Here is a 26,949-nt window from a genome sequence, read left to right on the forward strand (position 1 = left end):
TATATACATTAATAGCCTGCCTCTTCTGATTCAGTTAAACGTCTAATAAAACTACATTGACCTAACATTTTAATGTCACATGATTTTTAAAACTTTTTTAAATTTTATTTCTTTTCCCTTTTGTTGCCCTTGTTTTTATTGTTGTTGTAGTTATTATTGTTGTCATAGTTATTATTGTTGTCATCATTGTTAGATAGGACAGAGAGAAATGGAGAGAGATTGGGAATACAGGAGGAGAGAAAGATAAGACACCTGCAGACTCCCCTGCAGGTGGGAAACTGGGGGCTCGAACCAGGATCCTTATGCCAGTTCTTGCGCTTTGCGCCATGGGGGCCCCCTGTGCTACCGCCCAACTCCCATGTCACATGATTTTAATATGAGAAACTTAAGTGCTTTTAGATTACACTGAGATGTCTTTATAGGATGATTTAGTAGACCACATACTTCTCCCCACCCCAGATTGAAGAAACTTCATGATTTTAGGAACAGTATTGCATAATCCATTATGCAAGATTCATCAGCTTCAAAATAGACATTTTAACACATTGTCTTTAAGCTTATGATATTTTATCTCTATATAGAAAATTTTCATTCACATCACAAAGAGTCAGAATTTTGCATTCTGGACTATCTTGAAATGGGTCAATAAAATACTCTTAACTGTGATATTTTCAATACGTGTAGTCAATTGCATTGCATGGGTTTATGTATTAAGAACTGGCAAGCCTTAAGCACAGCTGATTGGGCAAAGTCAGGTCTCTAACATCACATTGTAGCTCCTCCTTTGCTGTTCAATATACTAACTCACTGTAGCAGGATAATGCCCTTTTTTGTCATTACTGGGGCTTCATTGCTCTAGGCTGACATTAACAAGTAGAAAAATGGAGACAGAGACAAAAGGAGGAAAAAAAAAACGCAGTGGTAAAGCTTCACACCGGTGTGGTGGAGACTGGCTAGAATGTGGGCTATACACAGGCACAAACCTCCTATCCAAGTGAAATGTTTCGCAGGCCTGAGTCAATAATGGCATCTTTATTACTATCAATGCCTATATCTTCTCCCCCCCCAACTGTTCCTTTTCCAAACACTGTCCTATATATCTTGATCTACCGAAATGCCACACATCATTTAAGACATCAGTTAAATGTCTAAAACTCCCCCTGGATCCTTACTTATTCCAGAAGAATTAATCATATCTTCCCCTTTTACTAGTAATACTTCTTGGCATCTGGTAGTTATTATTTCTTACACAGAATTGAAAATCATCCAAAAGTGCTTAATGAGGTCCTGGGTGGTGAGTGGTAGCTCACCTGGTTGAGTGGACATGTTAACAGAGTGCAAGGACCTGGGCTCAAGTCCCAGTCCCCACCTGCAGGGGGAAAACTTTGGAAGTGGTGAGGCTGTGCTGCAGGTATCTGTCTCTTTCCCTCCCTCTCTCTCTCTACTCTCTCATTTCTGGCATTCTCTATGCAATAAATAAAAATAATTTAAATGCTTAATGATAACAGCTAATAATCATATAGCAGCACATGATCCAAGTAAACCATTTTGCCTGCCTGGGAAATGTTTTCTAGTGCAATTCTGTAACCCTGAAGTTAGAGGTTTAGTTTTTTCTTCTATTGTATTTTCTTTTGCTTGTCCAACTGGATTAATTGAAATCTTTTAACACTCTTAACTATGGAATTTAGTGTTCTGGATGTTTGCTAGAAACTACTCTTGGATCCACACCAATAAAAAGGAGGTAGGGAGGGAGAAGTTGAGTTGGTTATGTGGATCTGATAGCTGCCCTAGCCAACCCCACAGGGAGCTCAAGAGCGGAAATGGCCCATCACATTCTTTTCCCTTTAGGAAAGTACAACTGTTCCTCTACTGAGCAGCCCTTGGCTCTCTTTAGAAGGGTGGGACTATGGACCGACCAGTCAATGTCCATGTTCAGCAGGGAAGCAATTACAGAAGCCAGACCTTCTACCTTCTGCAACCCACAATGACCCTGGGTCCATGCTCCCAGAGGGATAGAGAATGGGAAAGCTATCAGGGGAGGGGGTGGGATATGGAAATTGGGTGGTGGGAACTGTGTGGAGTTGTACCCCTCCTACCCTATGGTTTTGTTAATTTATCCTTTCTTAAATAAAAAATAAATTAAAAAAAAAAAGAAGGGTGGGACTCCAAGGCAAGAAGGCTCTGCAGCTGCTGTACTTTCTGTACTTTTCTTCAATAGAGCTGCCTGTTGAAGGCTGATCCCACAGAACAACCAACTCCTGGAGAAAGGATGTCCTCCCACCTCTTTCCAAGTATTATTTCAACTTGTGTGATCCAAACCAGTTTTCAGTAGCATGGCTGAACAAAGAGATGAGTCTCTCCCAGTGTTTTTCAACAAAATAACCACTAAAGTAATTCACTATTCCGATTATTACTTGTACCACATGGCAGCAGCACTGCTGCTGGATCAGAAACAGACCTCTGATTCTGGTTCACTGAGAGTATATCACACCCTGTACCCCAGGAAACTGAAAGGGAATTTTGCAGTTCTTATCTCTTTGCCAAGCTCTGGAATCTTAAGTACAAAACGTTACTAGACAATTTTAGTGGGATATCCCATGGGTACCTCAACACCAGCATGCTCAAACCACCATTTTACTGTGTGTGAGCACATACCTGTCCATTCATCATTCCTGGTTTTCTTATTGTCAATGTTACATCACAGTGTGATTTTATCATACGTAGGTGTGCACTTCCACAACACTGATATATTTTCAATGCTGTATACTTGTCACCACTATAGATATGCCATATTTTTCAACATTACTGGTATATAGTATCTTCCTGTTAACAATATCATCCCCCTATGCCCCTCCCTTTAACTCCTGGTAACTTTCATTCTCCTTTGTGACTGTAGATTTACTTATTCTAGCTGCCCTATATAAGTGGAAGTATACAGTATTTGTACTTCTGTGCACGACATATTTCAATACACAGTATTTTCAAGGTCCATTCATGTTGGAGCAAACCTCAAGATTCCGTAACTGTCTGTGACTTAGTATTCCATTGTGTATATACACTGTAGTTATAAATTCACCAGTTGATGGACTCAAGTCATTTCCGATGACAATGAAATAGTCTCAGAAGTCTCCCATCCCTATTTATATAGTCTTCCCATATTTGGGAGCTTCTCTCTGCCCTGATTCAGCTTTCTAGTCCTATCCCTAACTTTGAGACCATTTTCCCAGACGCTTTCAGCCCACTAGCATGTTAGCTGTCCAGCCCAGGCAAAAATTAGTAAAGTCATGGGCCCCTTGGAATATCTAAAATAGACTTCTTAACTTCTTCCAATATGAAGACCCCCAAATCTCACCTGTTCTGTTTTTACCTTTAGGTTCCTGGTTACTAGACAATTTGTTATGCTTTATATCTTAATGCTTTTCAGCCACCAAGTTGCATATGTTACCATAACACCAATGTGTCCTGGAAACCCACCTCCCTATAGCCCTACCCCACTAAGGAAAGAAAGAAACAGGCTGGGAGTATGGATCAACTTCTTAATGCCCAGGTCCAATGGAGAAGCTGTTACAGAAGTCAGACCTCTCAGCTTCTGCACCCCATACTTTAGTCCATACTCCCAGAGGAATAAAGAATAGAGAAGCTTCCACTGGAGGACATGTGATATAGAACTCCCACCTGAAAGTGCACAGTTCTAAAATTTACATGCATCCCATACTGAGTGTGGACCAAGGCTTATGCATTATACTCAGGGAAAGGTATAATGGCTGGGTTTTATTCTTTTCCCTGTGGGTTAGTTATCTGCATTCCGGGATTTCTTTCCATTCTGGATCTATACAATTTTAAATTTTACATTCAAACCTCACTGAGATGTGGATCAAGGCTTGTGTATTGTATACAGTGTAAAAATATAATGGTTGGGTTTTGTTCTTTCCCCTTTAAGTGGAAGCTACATATTTTATGTAAGAGCACAGTAAAAAAGGAAATCTGACATTTCTACTTGTGAGTCCCGGCTAAAGCTGAGATTTGATTTTGAAATATGAAAGTAAACTGTAACTACCTTAATTTAAGTCTCTTGGATTTATATTTATATATAACCTTTAAAGTTCTTCCAACTCTTCACCCTGGAGAAAAAGAAATTACAGTAATCTTACTTAGGGCTGTAAGTCTGGAGAGACACTAGTTCTAGGTTAATGGAAAACTGACTCTGTTTTGCTTGAGCTTCTAGCAGTTTGCACCTCCTTTTAAGTGATGTGAACTTTCACACCAGGGCCACAGTTCCAGTCCCACAAATTAAAATAAGTGCTTTTGTGATACAAGCTCAATTGCAAATCAATTTAAAAAGGACTACTTCGTGATATTTTTGAGAGCACTATTTATTTTTAAACATCATCCTTTCATGGTCCAAAGCTACTTCTTAATGTTATTATTGCTCATGGCAAACCCATTTCAATTCTATGAAAAATGCTTCTCACCGTTTCAACTCAAGTGTGTTAGCATGTGACTTTCTTTCTCTTGATACCCTCTCCTGCCACCATCCACTTGATGCCCCCAGGAGAAAAACCTGGGATTGGATTAAAGCATAAAACATATTAGAACTCTCCCTAGATTTCAGTGAGCACAGTAGCCTTTGTACCCACCTCTGATCACTATTTGAGTGACCAAATCGTTATTTACCCAACACTTAAAAAAACCTTTGTATTTATTTTTTATTGGATAGAGACAGAGTAATTGAAAGTGGAGGGGGATAAAGATAGGGAAAGAGACAGAGGTAGAGAGACCCCTGCAACCCTGCTTCAACATTCATGAAGCATTTCCCCTGCAGGCGGGGACCAGGGCTTGAACCTGGGTTCTTGCAACTGTAATATGTGCCCTTAACCAGGTATGCTACTACCTGGTCCCTTTTCCCCAACACTTTTAACCTGCTTTATACAGGGGGTGTTTATCTTGCAATCAGAGAAAACTCTCATATAAGAGTTGTAGGAACACACCCAGCAGAGAACAAGTGAGAGCCCTTGGGATCTTGGGTGGGGCAGTGATAACCTCTGTGAAAGTGGGCAGATATCCTTTCCTGTTCCTAGGCAATAAACCTCACAACTCTTCCTTAGAGGCAAGTGACACACACAAACATAAATTAAGTGTACAATAAACATATAGGATTGGTATTGGCAGGTGAATAAATTTTCCCTGTTTTATGAGGACCTACTTTGGACTTTTTTGCACTTTACCATCTTAACATGTGCTGTTTCTCTACACTGTATGGCTTCTTGAAAAATCCTATTAATCCTCCAAACTCCAGCTTTAAAAATGACCTTTTCTGTTCCATCCTCCCATGTTCCTTAGGAAGAATTCATTGCTTCACTAACTTTTATAGCATGTTGTTCTAGATCTAAAATAACACACAAGGGCCAAAGCACCTGCTACTAATAATAGCTAAGATTTGTGTTTAATTGCCACTTTGACTATTACCAGGCACTATGTAGAAAAAAAAACACCTTATGTGAATCAATGTTATTTTACTTCTCTCAACTCTCTTGAAGTAGCTGTAATTACCATCTCCATTTAGTAGAATGGAAGCAGAGTGAGGTTAAGTAACATTTTCAGTCTCACTTATTCAGCAAATGATAGAGCTAGAATTACAGAAGGTCAGACTTCTGAGTCCTTGCTTTCAAGAATGGAATAGCTCAGCCACACAGAGTCTCACAGACTCTGGAGAGGAGACCCAAGGGCTAAGCCCTTTGGTTGTTCCTAACATTTTTTGTAGGTCCTCATGCCAGGCTGGGAGACACTGTATTAGCAAGCAGTTGACACAAAATTGAGTTTTACAAAGATCACTCTCACTATTAGAACACAAGGTGGATTGAAAGAGGAAAGAGACTGAGAACAGAAATGATGGTCAACAGACTGGTGCATGAGTATGAGATGATGAAGTCTCAAGTTTAGCATGAAACATCCTCCTTGAACTAGTCTCTGCTTACTTAGTTAGTCCCACACTGCACCAGCTGCTTGCCTCTCGTGCGTGTGCAGGCTGCACCCAGAAGATTGCACTGACCAAGAGGGCACATGAGGCAGAAATGTATCCTGAGCTCTGGCTGCTATCTAAGAGCTCTAGTGAGAAGTCATGTACACCTAGAAAGAATGCCTTCTGCTTACATGCACAGAAATGCCACAGGGACTACAGGGGCCCTGCCCACTTTTCCTTCAATCTATTTTTTTTTTTCAGATTACTACTATCATTTTTTTTTTTAACCAAATCACTGCTCAGCTCTGGCTTATGTTGATGCTGAAGATTAAATCTCAGTCTCAGAGCTTCAGGTGTGAAAGACATTTTTGCATAATCATTATCTACTCCAGCTCCTAGAAAAAATCTAGACATTTTCACCAACACTTTTTCTTGCTGTGTTGTGATTTTCCCCAATCCCATGTCTTCAATATTTTGTTTCCTGTCAAAGACATTTGTTTATTAACTGTTTATGTACCAATTTATCTATTGATAGAGACAGAAAAGAATGACAGAGAGAGGGAGAGTGGAGAAGACCACAACACCAAAGGGGCTTGGCTGGATGTTGGGTTGTACACATGGAAGAGCAGACAATTATTCAAGCAAGTTGTTTCGCAGGCCCTATTCATTCATTCCTTTACTTAGTTCTACAACTTCTTACTTTTAGTGCACAAGGTGCCAGGACTTTTTCTATGATAGGGACTCAGAGGGGGGTGCTTGCCATGTAGTGTATAAAATGAAAATTAAATAAGTATATATGTCACTCTGATACTTCCTTTGGAGGTAAAATTATGGATCCACTATACGTTGGATGCTGAAGACTTACCTGTTTTGGTCAGGAGCTGGCAGGGACAATATGACTTCCCTTGGGACGTCCATCTCTTTTATGCTGCACATGCACAGATTGGACAGAGTGCAGAGAAAGAGTATGCCTTCCCTTGCTACTATCCTGCTGGAGTTGACAGATTGCTTTGTGCTAGAGGATGTAGGTTGGAGCCCAGAAAAACTCTGAATAACAAAACTGAAGAAACCTTAGGATGGAGGGCTAGAATGGAGGATGGGGCAAGAATATGGGGGTGAGGAAGGGAAAGGGACTTTAGAACCATAGAGAGCAGCAGGAGGTTAGAGGTGGAAGAGACCCATGGGACGTTCCCTAGAGAACTGGGGCCAGGTAATGGCATACATGGTTAAGTGCCCACATTACAGTGCACAAGGACCCAGGCTCAAGCCCCTGGTCCCCACCTGGAGGGGGAAATCTTCATGGGTGGTGAAGCAGTGCTGCAGGTGTCTCTCTGTTCCTCTTCCTCTCCATCTCCCCTCTCCCCTCAATTTCTCTCTGTCTCTATCTAATAATAAATTTTAAAAAATTTTAAAGAGTGCTGAAGAACCTTTAAAATAAAATGGGATTTATTTATTTATTTATTTATTTAGCTAAACTAGGACCTCAAACATGTATAAATTCACCACTGTAGGCAGCGTTAAAGACACCGCAGCTCTGAGGCTTCCTCTAGTGCTAAAATGCCTGCCATGTGGCACCAGAACTTGAATCCGGATTTTGCACATAACAAGGTACATATCCTACCTGGTTAGACATCTCTCCAGTCCCTCAACAATCACTTTTAAAGGGTGCTTCATGGTTTAAAACTCTTCCCTTCATCAAGGCTTCCATATAACTTGGTGCACAAAAAGGCCTTATTGGGGAGTTTTGAGAAAACTCAGAGGAAAAAGCTGACTTCCCAGTAGGAGTTATTGGAGTCCAGGGAGAAGAACAAAACCCTGTGAGATAACACAGAATGAGGTCCAAAATGCATGTAGAGACAACAGAAGTAAGAGCTATTCATAAAATCAATGATATTGAAGTCTTAAAGGACTATAATGTTCTTTTCAATCATAGTGATGATCTAAGGTGTTAAGCAAAATCCATTGAGACTAGGGTCAGCACAGACTGGGAGAGAAAGGAAGGAATGTTCTTGGGACACCAAGATAATTCACCCAGGAAGGTGCCTGCTTTGCCATGTACATGATCTGTCTGGGTTCAGGTTTGGCCCCCAATGCACTGGGGAAAGCACTAATGCTGAGATGTTTTTCCTCTTTCTCTCTGTCTCTGTTTCTTTTTGTCTGAAATGTCATCTCAAAGTAATCAAAACCCAGAGATACAGGAGGAAAGAAAGAAAGGTAGAGAGAAAGAAAGGGAGACACACACACACATACACAGAGAGAAGAGTAAGCTGAAAGAGAGGGAGGGAGAAAGACAGAGAGATAAATGAATATTCTCATCTGTGAATAGGCTGTGATATCTTTGGAGAATGTACCAGTTTAACATTTATAGAACACCTGTTATTTCTCAAGTACAAAGGCACTGGGGACATGGCCGTGCCCTTTGCCCCTTGAAGTACTCAATCTAGTAGGTGTTACAAGCTCTACAGTACAGTGACTGGTGCTGGCACAGAGGAAGTCCAGAGGGTGTAGGAACAGAAGTGTACCCTGACCCAGTGTGGCCATACGAGCAACTTCTTGGAGTAGAGAACCTAAGCAGGCTCATGGTGTTTTTCAGAGCAGGCAGGTGCTTGACAAGCAAAGGGAGAGGTCACAGGCCTGGTGGCAGTAGTTCCAGGCTATCTGTGCTGTCCCTCTGCATAGGCTACTGCTAAATATGGAGCAAATGTTTAAATCATGTCTCTGCAACCAGACATTCAAGTTCCTCAAAACCTTTAAGACTACACAAGTTTGAATGTGAAAGTGGGAAGAGGCATTTCTTTTTAATTGATTTAATAATGATCAACAAGACTGTAGGATAACAGCAGTAAAATTCCACACAATTCCCACCACCAGAGTTCCATGTCCCACCACCCCCCCCACTCCATTGGAAGCTTTCCTATTCTTTATCCCTCTGGAAGCATGGACCCAGCATCGTTACGGGGTGCAGAAGGTAGAAGGTCTGGCTTCTGTAATTGCTTCCCTGCTGAACATAGGCGTTGGCAGGTTGATCCATACTCCCAGCCTATCTCTATCTTTCGCTACTGGGGCAAGGCTCTGGAGAGGTTGGGTTCCAGGGTACATTGGTGAGGTTATCTGCCTAGGGAAATCATAATGGCATTATGGTAGGATCTGCAACTTGGTTGCAGAAAAAGCATTAAGATATAAAGCAGAACAATGTGTTTAATAAACAGAAACCTAAAGATAAGAATAGAGCATATGAGATTTGGGGTCTCCATTTTGGAAAAAGCTAGTAGGTCTATTTTTGATACATTCTGAGGGGCCCATGACTTTACTAATTTTTGCCTGAGCCCTACAGCTAACATGCCACGTGGGCTGAAAATATTGTCTGGGGAGATGGTGTCAAAGTTGGAAATAAGATTAGAAAGCTAGATAAGGGAAGAGAGTAGCTCCCAAATATGGGAACAGTATATAAATATTGTTGACTGTAAACCCCATTGATCTGATCTGGGACCCATATTCAGATCAGGGGCCTGTTTAACCTCTGCATTCCTATAGGTCTGAGCTTGCATTCCATGATCATAGTTAGGACCATTCCAGGATGCATCAATTTTAGGACTAGTCTTCCTCAAGTGGCAGAGTACGTTGACCCAATCTCCCTTTCTACTTAGACCTAGATACCATCCTCACCTATTTCCTATTTCCCTTCCCTCAGTCACCCAAAGAGGCAGGTTTTGTGTAGCACCTAGATGAGACCCTACCCCCAGAGCTGCCTGTCCTCAATTGCCTCCTGTCACCATGCTTACATCCCACCCTGGTCACTTATTTGGATCTAACATAAATGCAATGAGAGAACTTAAGTCAGAAGAGCCAGCACATGTTGGCTTGGGGCCTGAACAAACTCTGTTCTTTTTGGGTCTCTATTTGTTCACACACGGCTGCTGTGGAGGTTGCATGGAATGCTCTTAGAGGCTTTTGCAGTCTCCAACTCTTTGGCCTCCAGTTCAAGTAGCAAGGTGGGAGAAAACCTGCCTCTGTGGCAGGAGACTGTGTTTCTTCTCTCTGCTGATGTGCATTCATGCAAAATAGCCCCAAAGGAAGACATTGATAGCTAGCAGGATGATGGCGTTGAGATTGCAGACCTTCCTCCAAAGAGGCTTCTCCTCAATGCTGGTCAGCTTCTTCTGCAGTGCAGCCATCTCTTCTGGGCTCAGTGATTGTTCAGGGGCTCCAGAGAGCCCACAGAACCAGCCCCAGATCAGCTTCCCCCAGGACCTGCACAGAGCTGAAGGAAATAAACCAGAAGGGGAATGGAAACAGGAAGGGAGAGGCAAGGTTGGAGAAAGGGCAGTGAAGAAAGAAAACGAGAGAGAGATGATGAGAAACCTAAGAAAGTGGTGATCCCCCTCCTCTCCCAGTTTGCATGACACAGACAGGTGTTGAGCTGGCGAGTGTAGACTGAGCTTGGACCCTGGACAGTTCATTGCTTGAGGAGGTGGAATGCTCAGGATGAGGGGTAGTGCAGTGCATCATAATTCAGAGGACACCCCTGACATGTGAATGGAGTAGGGAGCATCATTTCATCCAGGAAGGAAGCTACAGTTGAGCCAGATTGACTGCTGCACTGCCCAGGAAGGGCAGAGAGCTGGTTGTCAGTGATATTCTCCTGTATCCTTTCTGCCATCACCTGACTGATTCAAACCTCACTCATCTGCTACCATTGTGAGTTCTGTCCCAAACAAATCAGTGTGTTGTTTTTCTCCAGGTTGTTTTGAGATGCATCTCAGGTGCATGGAGAATTGATAGCTCTAAAGTGTAACAAATCGTGGAGCCAGCCTAATGTTCTCAATATCAAGAGACAGTGCCAAAACTTTCATAAGCTGGACAGGTAGATCTGGGTCTCTCTGAGGCAAAAAGGGAGAGCAGTTAATTTAAAACTAAGCTTAAAAGAAGGTGGGTTGGCATAGTACAGAGTGCAAGGACCTGTGCAAAGATCTAGGTTCCAGCCCCCGCTCCCTACCTGCAGGGGGGTTCGCTTCGCAAGTGGTGAATCTGGTCTGCAGGTGTCTCTCTTTCTCTACCCTTCTCTATTTCCTCCTCCCTTCTCAATTTATTTCTGTCCTATCCAGTAAAAAATGAAAAATGGCCTCCAGGAGCACTGGATTTGTAGTGCCAGTACCAAGCCCCAATGATAAGCTTGGAGGCAAAAATAAATAAATAAATAAATAAATAAAATAAAAGGTGGATTGGCACGTCATGGGGTTCAGTCATAATAGAACAAAGTATGACCTTCCATGTTTTCTTTTGGGGGTTTCATTCCACTTTATATCATTCCTCTTCTCTCTCTCTCTCCCCTCCCTACTTTCACACACATGCTCATGCTTTCAGATGCTTCTTCTGTGCCATAAGATTTTTATGGGTCATAAGCTGGTCCTTTGCATGACAGGACTGGGGACAGAAATATTTTGAAAACACAACATCTGGTATATGAACCACAACACTTAAAGAAAAGGCCAGGTGTTGCTACTAAGCAAAACACACCAGAACTAATGAGACTCGGCTGGTTTGAATCAGGAGAGTGAATCTGAGCTTTAGCTGCACTTTATGAAGCGAACTCTGCCAGTCACTGTCTTTTAATTGTTACAGTTTGAGCAAGAAGCTTGGAGTCTGAGGTAGATGATGGTGGTATTCTAGGGCTTATGATGTTATTCGTTTTGGGCAAGTGGCTGTGTCTTTAGAGCAGGGGTGGGGAAAATGTTTCTGTCAATGGCCATTGGATATTTATAACCTCATTCACAGGCCTTACAAAATTACCAACTTAAAAGTTAGCACTGGGGCTGGGCGGTAGCACAGTGGGTTAAGCGCATATGGTACTAAGCGCAAGGACTGGTGTAAGGATCCCAGTTCAAGCCCCCAGCTCCCCACCTGCAGGGGGATCACTTTGCAGGTCTGCAAGTTTCTTTCTCTTCTCCTCTCTGTCTTTCCCTTCTCTCTTGATTTATCTCTGTCCTATCCAACAACAACAACAGCAACAACTATAACACAACAACAAGGGCAACAAAATGGGAAAAATAGCCTCCGTGAGCAGTGGATTTGTAGTGCTGGCACCGAGCCCCAGTGATAACCCTGGAGGCAAAAAAAAAAAAAAAAGTTAGCACTTACTGTTGCTATGAAAAAAAATTAGATTTATTGAATTTTCAGCCCCAACTGCAGTTACTTTGGCAGGGCTACACCAAATGATTTCACAGACTGTATATGGCCCTTGGGGCTGGCGTTCTCCACCCCTAGTGTAGAATCATGGCTTCCCCATGAGGTCAGAGCTCTTGATATGTGGCATGGACACAGGGCTGAGTGGCTTAAAGTGAATCCAGTAAATGCATTTTGATGACCCTTTATTTTTTTTATTTTTTATTTATAAAACAGATGTGGTGGAAATTGTGTGGAGTTGTACATCTCTTATTCTATGGTTTTGTCAATGTTTCCTTTTTATAAATAAAAAAGAAAAGAAAAGAAAAGAAAACATTGACAAAGCCATAGGGTAAGAGGGGTACAACTCCACACAATTCCCTCCACCAGAACTCCATATCCCATCCCCTCCATTGATAGCTTCCCTATTCTTTATCCCTCTGGGAGTATGGACTCAGCGTCATTATGGGATGCAGAAGGTGGAAGGTCTGGCTTCTGTAATTGCTTCCCTGCTGAACATGAGTGTTAACAGATTAATCCATACTCCCAGCCTTTCTCTCTCTTCCCTAGTGGGATGTGCTTATGCTGTGATCATTGTTACAAGTTGGAAACACCATATAAGGACACAAGCACTTTTAAAAAAAGTACTAAAGGCATTCTTCCTGACACAATGGGCGATAACAGATGTCAAAGATACCTTAACTCTGCCCAGGCACTGCACTCCTTCTAAATGAGCAGGCAGTACATTTAAGAATTGAATTTTAGCTCATAATGCCAAGAGGAATTGATCTGAGGCTTTAATGTGAGACATTACTAATACCACAGTACCAGAGCTTCTGATGTCACAGCACCTCCCATGTGGTGCTAGTGCTCCAACCTGGGCTAAGTACCTTGGTTAGGCATATGCTCTACCTGGTGCTCTAGCTCTCTGACCATCTTGAGAGTTTTATAATTTAGGAAACTCTACGATGTTTGTTATTATATCAGAATATCTTAATGTGGTTATTCATGCTACAGGACAATTTGTATACTGTAACAGATAGTATATGGTCTTGGAGTAAGTTTAATTCATCTGCTATTGTAACACTTATAATAACCACCAGAAAGCAAAATGTGTATAGTCCAGTACAGCTCTGGGAGGTTACTTATAGGAATAGTGGTTGGTCTGGGGGAAGCTAATGAAGAAAGAACTATATGGGCAAGTGAGTGCCTTTGTACCTGAAGAACTTCTGTGTGGCTATAGACAGGATTGTTAAACTTAGTAGGAAATAGTAAATGGCAGAGGAGAGGTTGTTTCTCTGTCACACAGTATAATTTCCTTCCACATGAGAACTCAATTACTGATTTTTCTGCCCAACTTCATTTGTCCTGGGGAGGGGTTTCAGTATAATGGATTTCCCTGTTGGTAGATTTGAGGAAGATAAAACAGTCATGCTTGGCTCAGTCTTCCCTCCTCCTTGTCAGCTGCAGCGCTCACGGTGATAGGTGAGTGACAGCTTAAAGTTGAGGTTCAGTAGTAAGAAGTATACCTCTCCGTGGATATAAATTATACCTCTCCACCTACATGTTTTCAGTAATGAAGACAATGTTTCAGCTTCCATTTGCCATATTCTTGATCTTATTTAAATGAAGCAATCATTTAATAGTCACCTAGGCATGGGGAGGTGTGATATTTTTGGGGTTTCCTCAGACACCCTAGCCGCCATGACCCCAAATAGGGTTTTAGGGGCTCCATGACATGGTGTCTGTTCCCAGAGCTCCTCTCCTTGATCAGTGCCCCCAGCACATCTTCAGCCTACCTTGGGGCTGCTCTGGATCCTGGCTAGGATTCTCTGTCGCTCCATCTCCTGCAGGGTGCTCTCCAGAAGATACTTCTGAAGCCTCTGGGGTGTGCTCAGGGGCCTCCTTCTCCAGTTCTGAGCAGGGGCAGTTCCGCGTCCACCAAGTCAAGCGGGCTAGCTGAGGGAAAGAAAATACTAATAGCTCAGTTACGTTTGGAGAGAAGTCCTACTCTAGAACACAAGAACCTTCTTTGTGGGAGTTCATCAAAGCAACAAGGGGTTCAAGGCACAAGCAGAGAATTGAAAATCAGGATGTCTTAGGCCCTATTGTTCTATTACTGGAGACATGCACTCCCTTGGCATTCACTCCATGCCAGACTTGTGTGAGGCACTGGAAAATACATCTGATCAAACACAGCCCTATCTACACACAGCAGCTCCTGTGCATAGAAATAATTTTTTTGGATTGAGAATGATACTTTTTGTTGTTGTTGCTGTTGGATCACAGACTATTTCATTTTGATTCAGATACAGATACACACACACACTGAGGACTCTTGCTTCCCCAGGAATATGTGGAGCCAGAATTTGAACCTGGGCCATATGCATGGTAAAGTACCAGATGAGCTATCTATCATTCCCCCTAGAATTTTTTTTTGCAACTAGTGTTACCTCCGGGGCTGGTGTCTGCATGGCAAGTTCATTTCCCAATAAGACATTTCTTGCTTTATTTTATTTAGTAGAAGAAATAGAAATTGAAAGGGGTGGGGAAGTATGAAAAAAGAGACAGAGACCAGTGCATGACACCAAGATCTCTCAGAGTGAATAGAGACCATCCAGTCTGGAGGTTGCTGCAAAAGTGAAAGAAATGAGCAGCTGAGGTTAAGGGCAGGAACTCATAGGAGAGTAAGAGTTGTAGCCAGTGGGGTCTATTCAAGACTACAAGAAATAGAAGTGAAATTATGGGGAGCTTATAGATTGACAATAGATGATAGGTAGAAAGATAGATGATAGATAGATAGATAGATAGATAGATGATAGATAGATACTCAGATAAGCAGGCGACATGGCTGTCAGCTTCTTGCCTTAGACTGTTCTCTCACAGAATGGGAAGAAGTAATGATTTTTTGGTGATGCTGGAATGAGAAGAGAGTGTTATTTTGTTGTTATTTTTTTTAAAGAGCATAAGCTCCTCAGGCTAGAGTTGGAGGGGAGAAGGTACACACACACACACACACACACACACACACACACACACACACACACAGAGAGAGAGAGAGAGAGAGATGAGTATGAAAAATGTTTTTATTATTTATTATTGGATAGAGACAGAAATTGAGAAGGGACGGGAAGATAGGGTAAGAAACAGAGAAACAACTGCAGCCCTGTTTTACCATCTGTGAAGCTTTCCCCCTCCAGATAAGGACCAGGAGGCTTGTACCTGGGTCTTTGTGCACTGTAATGTGTGTGCTTAACCAGGGGCACCACCAACTGGCCTGAGTTTGAAGAATTCATAGAACTCGGGGAGGCAGATGGTGGTGCCCCTGGTTAAGCACACATGTAACCATGAGCAAGGGCCCAGGCTCAGGCCCCATCTCCACCTATGGGGGGGGGGTGGTACTTCATGATTAGTGAAGCAGTGCTGCTAGTTTCTCTCTGTTTCTCTCCTCTATTTCTCCTGCCCTTCTCAATTTCTCTTTGTAATAAATAAATAATTAATTTGTAGAACTCGAGTAGAGAGCTACAATGAGGATACAGCCATAGTGGCTTTCCCTCTTCTTGATTCTGGGGGATCAGTGGAAAAGAAGACAGCAAATTTATGACTGATGGCAGGTAGATTATCCATGACCACCTGGGCTCTGAACTATCTATCTTCCGACAAGACTTTTTCTTTTTCTCCAGACAGTTGGTTTTGTTACACATTGAACTATGTTTCCCTCTGCCTTTCCCATGATTTCTTACAGGAATGCATAGTGTGGAGTGTCAGGGCTCCATTCCACTGAGCATCCAGTTGTGTTTCTAACAGAGTTGTGAGAGCCTAGGCTACTGCTTTCCTCCTATGTATCTCTCAATGATATTTATACTTACTGCATATCTTTCTTAAGCTGCCTAAGGACTGTGCATCTCTATGTCATTAACCAGAACTCAGAATTTTGTCCTTCAATTTTGAGAGAAAGGCTTTGACTAGGGACAGAGAATGAAATACTTTTATCTTTATTTGGGTAGAGGTTGTTGAATACATCAGCATGGATATGGACAACTTTTAACTATGTGTTGCTAAGTAGGATCAGAGGATGTAAGTGTGTCCCTAGTGAACCATGATATTTAAGTGCTAGAAGAAGACCCCAAAAACAAGGCAGAAGAGTTATCAGAAAACTGAAAGAAATAGGAGAAAAATGTCATGGAAATAAACAGAAGAGAGTCTTACTCTAGAGTAAGTTGCCAGTGGGGTCTGCTTGTCCTCACAATTCACTAAGGTTAAATGGGGACATGACCTTTTTAAATTTTTAAAAATATTTATTGGATAGAGACAGCCAGAAATTGAAGGGTGAAGGGGAGTATAGAGGGAGAGAGACACCTGAAGTATTGCTTCACCACTTGCGAAGATTTTCCCCTGAAGGTGGGGACTGGGGGCTAGAAAGAGGGTCCTTGCACATTGGAACTGTGCTCAGCCAGGTGTCAGCCAGGTGTCAGGGTGACCCTGACAGACAGCCACACCTGGGAGCACCTGACAGACAATCCGCACCAGGGAGTGACCCCACAGACACCCCGCACCTGGGCGTCCCTGACAGACACCCTACACCTGGGGGTGACATTGACAGATACCCCGCGCCTAGGAGATACCCTGATAGACACCTCAAACCTGGGGGCAATGCTGACAGACACCCAGTCCCTGAGCAGTGACCTTTATCAACAAGAAGGCTGTTTGCAGGAGTCTTAGTGGGAGCAATTTTCAATGGGAAGTCACAACAGTCAGACTGTACAGGTGGACGTGAAACCTGATAGTGCAGTGTGGAAAAGTTTACAGTGAAATACACAGAGAGAGGCAGCTGTAACTTAAGGAAAATAGGATCCAGAGAAGGATCTTTTTCTTTTTTAAATATTTATCTTATTTATTTCCTTTTATTGCCCTTATTTTATTGTAGTTATTATTGATATCGTCATTGTTGGATAGGGCAGAGAGAAATGGAGAGAGGAGGGGAAGACAGAGAGGGGGAGAGAAAGACACTTGCAGACCTGCTTCACCACCTGTGAAGCGACTCCCCTGCAGGTGGGGAGCCAGGGGGTCAAACCGGGATCCTTACTCTGGTCCTTGTGCTTTGCGCCACCTGCGCTTAACCCACTGCGCTACAGCCTGACTCCTGGGAAGGATCTTTTTTCTTTTTGTCACTAGGATTATTGCTGGGGCTCAGTGCCAGCACTACAAATCCACTGCTTCCAGTAGCCATTTTTCCTTTTTTTTTTTTTTTCTTTTTTGTTAGGGCAGAGAGAAATTGAAAGGGTGAAGGGGAGATAGAAAGAGAAAGATACTCTTTCTCAACTTCTGTTGATGAGTGGGATCATTCCATACTCATCTCTATCTTTCTGACTTAGCTCACTTAACATAATTCCCTCTAGCTCTGTCCAAGATTGGTCAGAGAAGGTGGGTTCATTGCTCTTGATAGCTGTATAGTATTTCATTGTGTATATATACCACAGCTTTTTCAGCCACTCATCTGTTGTTGGGTACCTGGGGAAAGGGAAACTAAAAGCAGGATCTGACTGAATTGAAAGTGGGGCACCAAAGTAAAAACCCTGTGGTGAGGGGTAGACATGCGGCTTCCTGGGCCGGTGGGGGGTGGGGGTGGGTGGGAGGGATGGGACACAGTCTTTTGGTGGTGGGAATGGTGTTTATGTACACTCCTAGTAAAGTGTAGTCATATAAATCACTAGTTAATTAATATGAGAGGGGTAAAATTAATTGTATGTCTCAAAGTTTTTAAAACACATACTGAGTCTTCTTAATATATAAGCTGTGTATTTGATATGCGGACTCGCTCAAAAGCCTATACCAAGTAGATCAGAGGCAACCAGTGGCACAGCTATTTACAAGATACTGGGTACTATACAGCAAACCCTAACAAGGGGACTTTTCAAGGTTAACCCAATTACCAAATAATGTGATAACATTAACTATCCATTGTCTTTTTGAACCCTAAGACAGCAGGAACCTCACATCTCCACTATGAAGCCTATATTTCCCCCAGTCCTGGAACCTTAGGATAGGGCCCACTTTCCCGCATGCCTCTCCCAATCCATATCAAATAATATTGCATCAGCTGATCGCAACCTAATCAATGCAACGATTGCCACCTCAACATGCTTCAGCTCAGACTGTGTCCAGAGACTTCAAGTGTGGAATGACAACCCTTCAGCTTCATTACTTGGGTGAGACCTTTCCTTTCATAGCATTCTCTAATTCCACCCCAGGTGGAATTTCTAACAAAGTCCAAAAACCTAGATATACACCAGGTTCTGTGAAAGAGAGCATATGTTCACATGTATCCATAAACAAGTGCAGAATATGTACCTGAAAGCAGAGGTACACTGGAGTTTGCAGTGAGTACCCCTCCAGCACTTCCTGTCCACTATTCCAGTCTTTGGGTCCATAATTGCTCAACAGTTTGTTTGGCTTTGTGTGTTGACTCTCTTTTCAGCCACTAGGTTCCAGATGCCATCAGGATGCCAGCCAGGCTTCTCTGGACTGAAGACCCCACCAATATGTCCTGGAGCTCTGCTTCCCCAGAGACCCACCCTACTTGGGAAAGAGAGGCAGACTGGGAGTATGGACCAACCAGTCAATGTCCATGTTCAGCGGGGAAGCAATTGCAGAAGCCAGACCTTCCACCTTCTGCATCCCACAACGACCCTGGGTCCATGCTCCCAGAGGGATAGAGAATGGGAAAGCTATCAGGGGAGGGGATGGGATATGGAGATTGGGTGGTGGGAATTGTGTGGAGTTGTACCCCTCCTACCCTATGGTTTTGTTAATTTATCCTTTCTTAAATAAAAAATAAATTTTAAAAAAAAGAAAGAGAAAGATAAGACACCTGCAGACCTGCTTCATCGCTTTTGAAGCCTCCCCACCCCCACCCCCACAGGAGGGGAGTGGGAGCTCAAGCCCAGGTCTTTGCACATGGAATGTATGTGTTCAATTGGATGCACCCCTACATGATCCCAGGGAACGTTTTTAATTGGGAAAAACTTCTGTGAGGAAGTGAGACTGCAAGTAGGAGGAGATGCTTTCTAGAGTGAACTGCTGGAGAAGTCAGCCACTCTTTGTTCATCCATGAATGGCCTGCTTGCTTATAAGGAGCTGTTGTTTGACCAGGCCACAAATGCTTCTTAATTCTTCAAGGCTCAGCTAAGGTGACCCTCTCAGGGATCTCCTCACCTTTCCTGCACCCTATCCCATACTCTGGAGTGACTCTGCCTCTCCTGTATTCTCCCCTTCTTTCAGCTTGATTATTCTGCACTTTCTCTTTGCAGTGCACTTTGTGCTAGTGTCTGTTTCCATCCCTGTGGACAATCACTAGTAGGGACCATTCATCTTTGTAACTCCAGCACAGTGGTCTTCACACAGCAGATGCTCGCTGAGTCGTTTGCCAATGGACTTACTCATTGTTCATTAGGGCATTCATAGTGCAACGAGCTACCCCTCTCCAGAACAGAACATGTGTGTGGCAATAAGGGAAGCTATAACCGAGCAATCTCAAGCTCAGTGGAAAAGTTCCATGGGGTGCACGTGTGTGTGTGTGTGTGGGGGGGTGCACAGATGCACACAGTGCTTGCCTTTTCCTCAGGGATCGGGGTGGTACAGAGGCTGACAGTCACGATGACAATGGCAGTGAGTCCACAGAGGAGAATCGCAAAGTAGAGGTAGTGGAAATCCTTCAGTACAGGAGGCCTCCGGTCCACCTCCCCGCAGGCTGGGGCTGGGTAGGAGAATTCCAGGATCATGCGTGCAAGCCCCACTGCCAGGCCAAACAGGAGGCCCCAGAAAGCTCCCTGTGGAGAAAGAGCAGAGAAGGGGCAGGCATGAGATTCAGGGGTAGCCCTGAAAAACCAAGAGTCACTCTGCTCTAAATCTCTTTCCTGGTTTGTCCTCAGGTTTGCAAGCCCATGTTCCTGAGTTCCCCATTAATGTTGAAGCAATGTCCTACCTGAAAGACAGCCAGAGTGGGGATAGGGGCCCAGGCTCCAAATTCCAACAGACTAGAATTGGGATCCTGGATCTACTCCAGAATGAATGAGTTATGACTCAATTTTTCATGGTGAAATTAATAAGCACTAAATATAGATAGATACTTAATATTCCATTAGGATGGGATACACTGTTGGAATAAACTCTCTTCCATGCTTATGTTACGATAAAGGGGAAAACAGAACAGACGAATCACGTTTGTGGCTTCTATTTTCCCATCTTTGTGGGTTTATTTATTTATTTATTGTTTACTTCCCACTATTCTGCCTGGTCTGCTACAGTGTTTTCAAGTCCATTTCCCAGTTTCCCACCAGGGCTAAAGCACTGTTTTAGTATTACTTAATTTTATTCTCAGCATTTTAGAGTTTGGTGGCTCACATTTGAAACACTGGGTTTCTGATGCTGGTTTTAACATTTCTGAAGCAATCACATGCATACACCCAGATTCATCTGAGCTCTACTGTGCACTGTAGTTCTTAGCAGGGAGCTTAGGCTTCTTCTAGCAGTAGACACCTTTCTTAGATTCACTGGGGAGAGGTGTCTATGATCACTTTTCTGTAATCTTGACTTTTACATGGTCCCTGTGGAAGTGTGTTCTCAAGATGCAGCCAGAAGATTTGGGTCTGTCTTTTCTAGGCTCTTCTGGGAATAACCAAGGTTAGAGCTCTGGCAACTCCAACTCCTCTCGGGCTTCTGTTAGAATTCAGTGCATTTTTATATTCAGTGCAATGCCATATTGGTAATTGCACCCATAAATTCACTGTTGCATCATCACCATTGCTGTGATTTTGCTTAGATATAGAAGTTTGTAGGTTAGGGGTAGAACAGACCCTAAATACCTTCTAGTATGCCCTGGACCTTCACAGACACTATTCCTTATGTCCAGAAAGCTCTCCCCACTGCCCTTAATTCTTTATGTCTCAGCTTAGATTTGCTTCACCCAGGAAGACTCACAACCCCCCTCCTACCTCCATTAGGCTGAAATGTTACTGGACTTTACTCTTAGAGCAGCAGTTGGATTAGAGTCATTATTTCGGTTGAATCACGTTCTTTCCTACTGATTCAGTGGTAGCAGACCTATTTGGTCTTTTCAGACCCCTGCATCATTAGAAGCTCCATTGGGAATAATAAGTGTTTTGTGACTGACTGAAATATATGTAGACTAGGTGCTATAGACAGGAGGATGGAAGCCTAGAAGGAGTAGTGGGTTTGTCTAAGGTGTGTGTGTGTGTGTGTGTGTGTGTGTGTGTGAGAGAGAGAGAGAGAGAGAGAGAGAGAGAGAGAGAGAGAGGAGTGAAATGACACCAGACCATGAGACCAGGTCATGGATGGTCTAGCTTTCACCTCTCTGGTGCCTGGAGATACAGGTGTGCAATGTGTGCAGTTATACTCACAGGCTCTGTGACTCTCTTGCAAAAGATGGCCAGCAGGAAGAGGGCAGTGATGGGTGGGGCAAGGTAGCTGGTCACAGACTGGATATAATCAAAGAGCTGCCCACTGTTGGAACTCTGGATGATGGGGATCCAGAGGATGCTGATAATGACCAGGAAAACCACAAACACCCTAAAGGGAGAGCACAGGGTGGATGTGAGGAGTATTCAGGGCAGTTAACTATGGGGTGAGGTGAAGATGATGAACAGGAACCAGAAAAAGAGACAGCTGGGAATGCATGGACAGCCACTAAATCAGAGTATGCTAAAATTCCAGAATTCCAAAGGCTAAGATTTCAGAAATTTAAACTCTTGAGATTCCAGAATATCAAAATTCAAGACTCCAAGGAGCCCAGAATGTTTAATTAGATGCTTTTGAAGCCATGCAGCCCACCTGCAGGTGAAAAATTTCACACCTTTAATCCTAGCACTCACTTCAGTAAATGACTCTGGCCATGCTTGGTACCAGCTTGTGCAGCTCAAACCTAGGATGATGCCAGTCTCTAGGGACGTCCTCCTATTTAGGCTCCTGCTGCTCTAATAGTCCCTTATAGTGGCTTTTAAATCATATCAGTAGTTTCACCTTCTTATGATTTCTCTTAGCTGACTGTGGCTCGGGGAAGGTGCATTCTCTTTTTTTCATTGTGCATGTGTATAAACAAGGTGATAAAAAAAATTTTCTTGAATGTGTTGGATGCAATAATAATGATGACCAGTAGATGGAGTCCATACACCACAGATTAATGAATTGAGCCGCAGTAAAAAAGGACAGGTGTGCTGAAACAAAATGACATTTCTTTCAAAATGTTCTGCACACCAGTTCTCTCCATTACCTCCTATTTTCTAATTTATCCAATTGATCAAATCCAATAGAAAACTTAGTGGGCAGGGGAGAGATTTTTTTTTTTTCTCCATACCCTGAAGGGGAAAGAATAATCAAAAGTTGGAAGGGACTTACCTGAGGTCATGTAGGAAGATTGTGATAGAACTCAGGGGCTCTGAAGGCTTGTTGAGAGCCCAAAGCAAGCTCCTCTCCCCAGGGAAACCCAGTGCAGTGGGAAGAGCAGGTGGGGTACTGCCTATAGCCAAGGGAGCTCTGGGAGGAGGGGCCAGCACACCTGCCCACCACCATCAGCTCCTGCTCGGTCGCCTTCTTGCGGAAGCGCTGCCATACATCAATGGTGAACAGGGTGCTGCTGCTGTTGAAGATGGAGGTGAGTGAGCTCATTAGGGCAGCCATGATCACGGCAATCATCAGGCCCCGCAGACCTGGAGAGAGCAGAGATGTGTGTGCACAGCTGGCCCAAATCCAAGAAAAAGTGACACCACTCAAGGCCAGGTGGTGGCACATACATTGCAGTGTGCCAGGTTGCAGGTTCAAGTCCCTGGTGCAGGGGGGAAAGCTTCATGAGTGGTGGAGCAGGGCTGCAGGTGTCTCTCTGTCTCTCTTCCTCTCTGTTCCCCCCTCCCCTCTCTTCTTTGTCTCTATCCAATAATAAATAAATAAAAACATTTATAAAAAAGTGGCACCACACTATTGGCACAGTTATAATTATATACATCCTTCTTCTGTGCATTTCCATAAAATTGCACACACTAGTAGACTCTTCAATGCCCCAAATCAGGAATAAGTCTGGCTCTGCTAAGGCAACCAAGCTTTTATCCTAGCAATAATGTTAATTTTGAAATTGATCATTTATGACCCACAAATGATGCTATAAATATCAAAATGATCCTTAGAAGAGTAGTTTCCGCACTCCTTCTTGCTCTAAAACCTATAGCATTGAACACTTTTCCTGTATCTAACATTTAACACATTATAAAACTATAAATAATAATACTTAATTATAGAAGGATATATTTTATACTCTCCTGCCACTTTGACATCTCAGTCTGGGATCCAATGCTTCTAGATACTTATTTGTGAGTCCTTGGGAGGGAGAGAGGTTATTCATAGCTTAGCATCTTCACACTAACAGGACGATAACCTGCACCCCATATTTATTGAAGTGTTATGTAAAATATTCAGGATATAGAAACAACCAAAGTGTCTATTAGAGGGTGAATGAAGAAAGAGAATGAAAAGCAACTATAGAGATATGTGTCTATGAACACACATATATATGAAATGGAGTATACTTCAGACATTTTTAAAAAAGTAAATCTCGTGACTTGGGGTATATCTCAGCTGGTAGAACCTGGAACTCACATGCTTGAGGCTCCTAGTATAATCCCCTTTGCTTCACATGCCAGAGAAGTGCTTTGTTTTTCTTCTGTCTCATGCAACATAAATGAAATAAAGCTACATGAAGGGAAGAGTTTTGCAATTTGTGACAATGAATAGAGAGCATTATGTTAAGTGCAATAAAAGTCAGAGAAAGACAAACACCTCATAATTTTCTTCAGTGTGAAAGCCCTATCAACCCCTGAATCAAGCAAAGAAAACTCCCAACCTCACAGATACAGAGAATAGATTGATTGCCACCTGGGTGAGGAGTCAGAGTTATGTGCCAGGGCAGCACATTTCTGTTTAGAAAGTATTTAACTCAGGAGGATTTAGTACACACTCTGAGTACTGTAGCTAATGGTACATTTTTAAATATTTGAAAGTCACTAACAGAATCGATTTTACAAGTCTTCACCACAAGGAAAAATGTATAACTATGTATAGGGAATGGATGTTATCGAGACCTATTTTGGTCCCAAATCATGTTGGACACCTGAAACTAATATATAATATAATGAATGAGTCACATGTGCATCTCAGTTAAAACAATGGCCAAGTGTTTCAGTGACTTTTGTGCTTTTTTTTTTTCATAGACACTGGGGTTAAAGTCAAGTTAAGCCAACCTGGGAGGTAGAAGCCCTGATTTGTTTCCTGGTTACAAATAACTGCTGGGTGATCTTTGGACTAGTTCTCTCCTCTATTTTCCCTCCTGCAGCAAGAATTCATGGAAACACTGACACCTGAGGTCTCTATGAGTATAAAGAGCAAAGATTAGAAACAGGACTGTCACCCCCAGGGAGATGATTACCCTGCGTATCTCCATTTCAGCCACCTTTCCCCTTCAGATTTACGTATTTATAACTACTTTCTGGATGTCTGCCTGAGACACTCAAGACGTCCCAAATTTAACTGACCATCCTCCTCCAGGCCCTTTGGTTCCTTCCTTTGTTTAGTGTGATTCCCCTCAGCCTCCACACCAGACACGCACAGCTTTGTTAGTACCCTTTCTCTGTGTCCCTCCTGCCTTCCTGCCTGCCTCCCTCAACCAGCTTCACTGAGATTCTCTGGTCTAGTTCCCCCCTGCCCCACATACATACACAACCACATATTCTTTGATCAATTTCTCTTCTCATCAACTTCTCTCATAAACCTGCTGTTCTCCCTCTGCCCCCAGAAGCCCTCTTTAATCTCTCTGCTTTTCTTGTCCTTCAAATGCAAATGGACACTGAGTTCTTCCAACTATGCCTCATGAATGTCTTTCAAACTTTAAACTTCTTCCATTCCTCTCTAAAATCATCAGCTTGTCTCAAGCCACCAAAATCACTCCCTTGGACTGCTAGCCCCTGCCTAATAAACTGCCCACTGTCCCACGTCTGGACCAGTCATTGCCTTGAAATTAAAGGCTGTGCTCTGTGTTTTCCTGCACACCCATCTGTTTTCACTTTGCATTTCCTTCTCTTTCAACCCCAGAACTTTGCACATGCAGGACCCCTCCCTGGAATGACATTATTCCTCCTTTGTCTGTCCACCATGTCCTTGAGACTTAGCTTTCTCCTGATACCCCCTCCCCAAGCTGGGTCAGATGTCTTTTTAGGGCTCCTCTCTTCCTGGGTTCCTTGGAGAATGCATGGGATTAGGGAGATGAGGACTTCCCTTTTGTCCCTGCATCACCAGGACTCACAGCAGGGACCTCATGAGTAACTGTAAAAGGCATGGGATTGTGTGTGTGGTATGTATATGTGGTGTATGTGCATGGTATGTGTTTGTGGTGTGTGTGTGTGTGTGTGTGTGTGTGTGTGTGTTGGGGAAGCAGGGAAGAAGTTCTTCAGATGCCAATTTGCCAATGCTACCATCACATCATCCTGATCCCTGGGCGATTGACTTCACTGTTTTCCAAAGTCTCACATCTTTAGAGCCCTACTCCACTAGGGAAATATAGGAACAGGCTGGAGGTGTTGATCAACCTGCCAATGTCCATGTCCAGTGGGAAAGCAACTATAGAAGCCAGACCTTCCACCTTTTGCATCTCATAAAGAATTTAGGTCTATACTCCCAGAGGGATAAACATTAGAGAAGCTTCTAGTGGTAAGGGATGGGACACAGAACTCTGGTGGTGGGAAATGTATGGAATTGAACCCGTTATCTTGCAATCTTGTTAATCATTATGAAATCACTAATGAAAAAAAGTGAGATACTTAATTCTCTTTTTTTTTTTTTGAATCCATATTCATACTCTCCTGGGCAGTGAGGACTGGATCAGGGTGGGAGGCAGGAGTGGAGGGTGGCTGGGAGAGACAGACTCACCAATGGGCATGAGAGCTATGATAAGCTTGGGGTAGGCAATATTGGAACATCCCACTCGAGCCCCACAGGTTCTCTGGCAAATGTCAGGATCCACACAGCCGACTTCATCTGTACAAAAGTGGTAGAAGTTAGAAATTTCAAAGGCTGGTTCACTATTTGCTTGGATTACATAGTGCAGTGCTCATTAGTGACCAGTTGGGACTGGCATCCATAAGGCCAAGAGGTTGGTAGACACTGGGAGCAACCAGGAATCTATCTGGTTAATTTCTTAAACTTGTGCCACTTGTAAAACCTAATTGGTAAATAATACAAGTCTTTGATACATACACATCCACATGCACATGCATCAGCAGAACTTTCCCTAGTTCTATAGCACCTCCCATACGGTCCTGGGTTCATAATCTGGGATTTATGCATGGCAAAGTATGTTCTCTCTCTCTCTCTCTCTCCCTCTCCCTCTCATTCTCTCTCTCTCTCTCCTTCTCATTCTCTCTCTCTCTCTCATTCTTTCTCTCTCTCAGAAGAAGAAGAAGAAGAAAAAGAAAAAGAAGAAGAAGAAACAGAGATGCAGAGCGAGTGAAACAGATCACAGCACCAAAGCTTAATTCCATGTGGTGAGGGCCAGGCTTGAACTTGGTGGATGCACATGGTAAAGCATTACATTATACAAGTTATCTATTTTATCAGCTCAATATGTGCTCTCTCTCTTCCTCTCTCTCTCTCTCTCTCTCTCTCTCTCGAAATAGAACTTGATATATCTTGATAACAAAAAAATATCCTCAGAAGATAATGTCTTAGTTAGTCTTTCCCCCCAAAAGGGAAAGCAAAGAATGTAGATAGCA

The 26,949-nt window shown here is 43.0% G+C and overlaps 1 protein-coding gene across 2 annotated transcripts in view; it reads right to left on the reverse strand.

Moving 5' to 3' along the window:
- Positions 1-9,139: 9,139 nt before the first annotated feature.
- Positions 9,140-26,949, reverse strand: part of SLC5A9 (solute carrier family 5 member 9) — a 39,065-nt gene continuing 21,255 nt past the window's right edge. For both annotated transcript variants that reach the window (XM_060205930.1, XM_060205931.1), the window contains 6 exons: positions 26,108-26,215; positions 22,695-22,845; positions 21,541-21,709; positions 19,735-19,950; positions 13,921-14,080; positions 9,140-10,220 (listed from right to left, as the gene is read on the reverse strand). In XM_060205930.1, the coding sequence (XP_060061913.1) occupies positions 10,012-10,220; positions 13,921-14,080; positions 19,735-19,950; positions 21,541-21,709; positions 22,695-22,845; positions 26,108-26,215 (1,013 nt within the window). In that variant the 3' untranslated portion in view covers positions 9,140-10,011. The remainder of the gene's footprint in view (positions 10,221-13,920; positions 14,081-19,734; positions 19,951-21,540; positions 21,710-22,694; positions 22,846-26,107; positions 26,216-26,949) is intronic.

This window comes from Erinaceus europaeus, chromosome 13 (assembly GCF_950295315.1).
Source record: "Erinaceus europaeus chromosome 13, mEriEur2.1, whole genome shotgun sequence".
NCBI classification, from domain to species: domain Eukaryota; kingdom Metazoa; phylum Chordata; class Mammalia; order Eulipotyphla; family Erinaceidae; genus Erinaceus; species Erinaceus europaeus.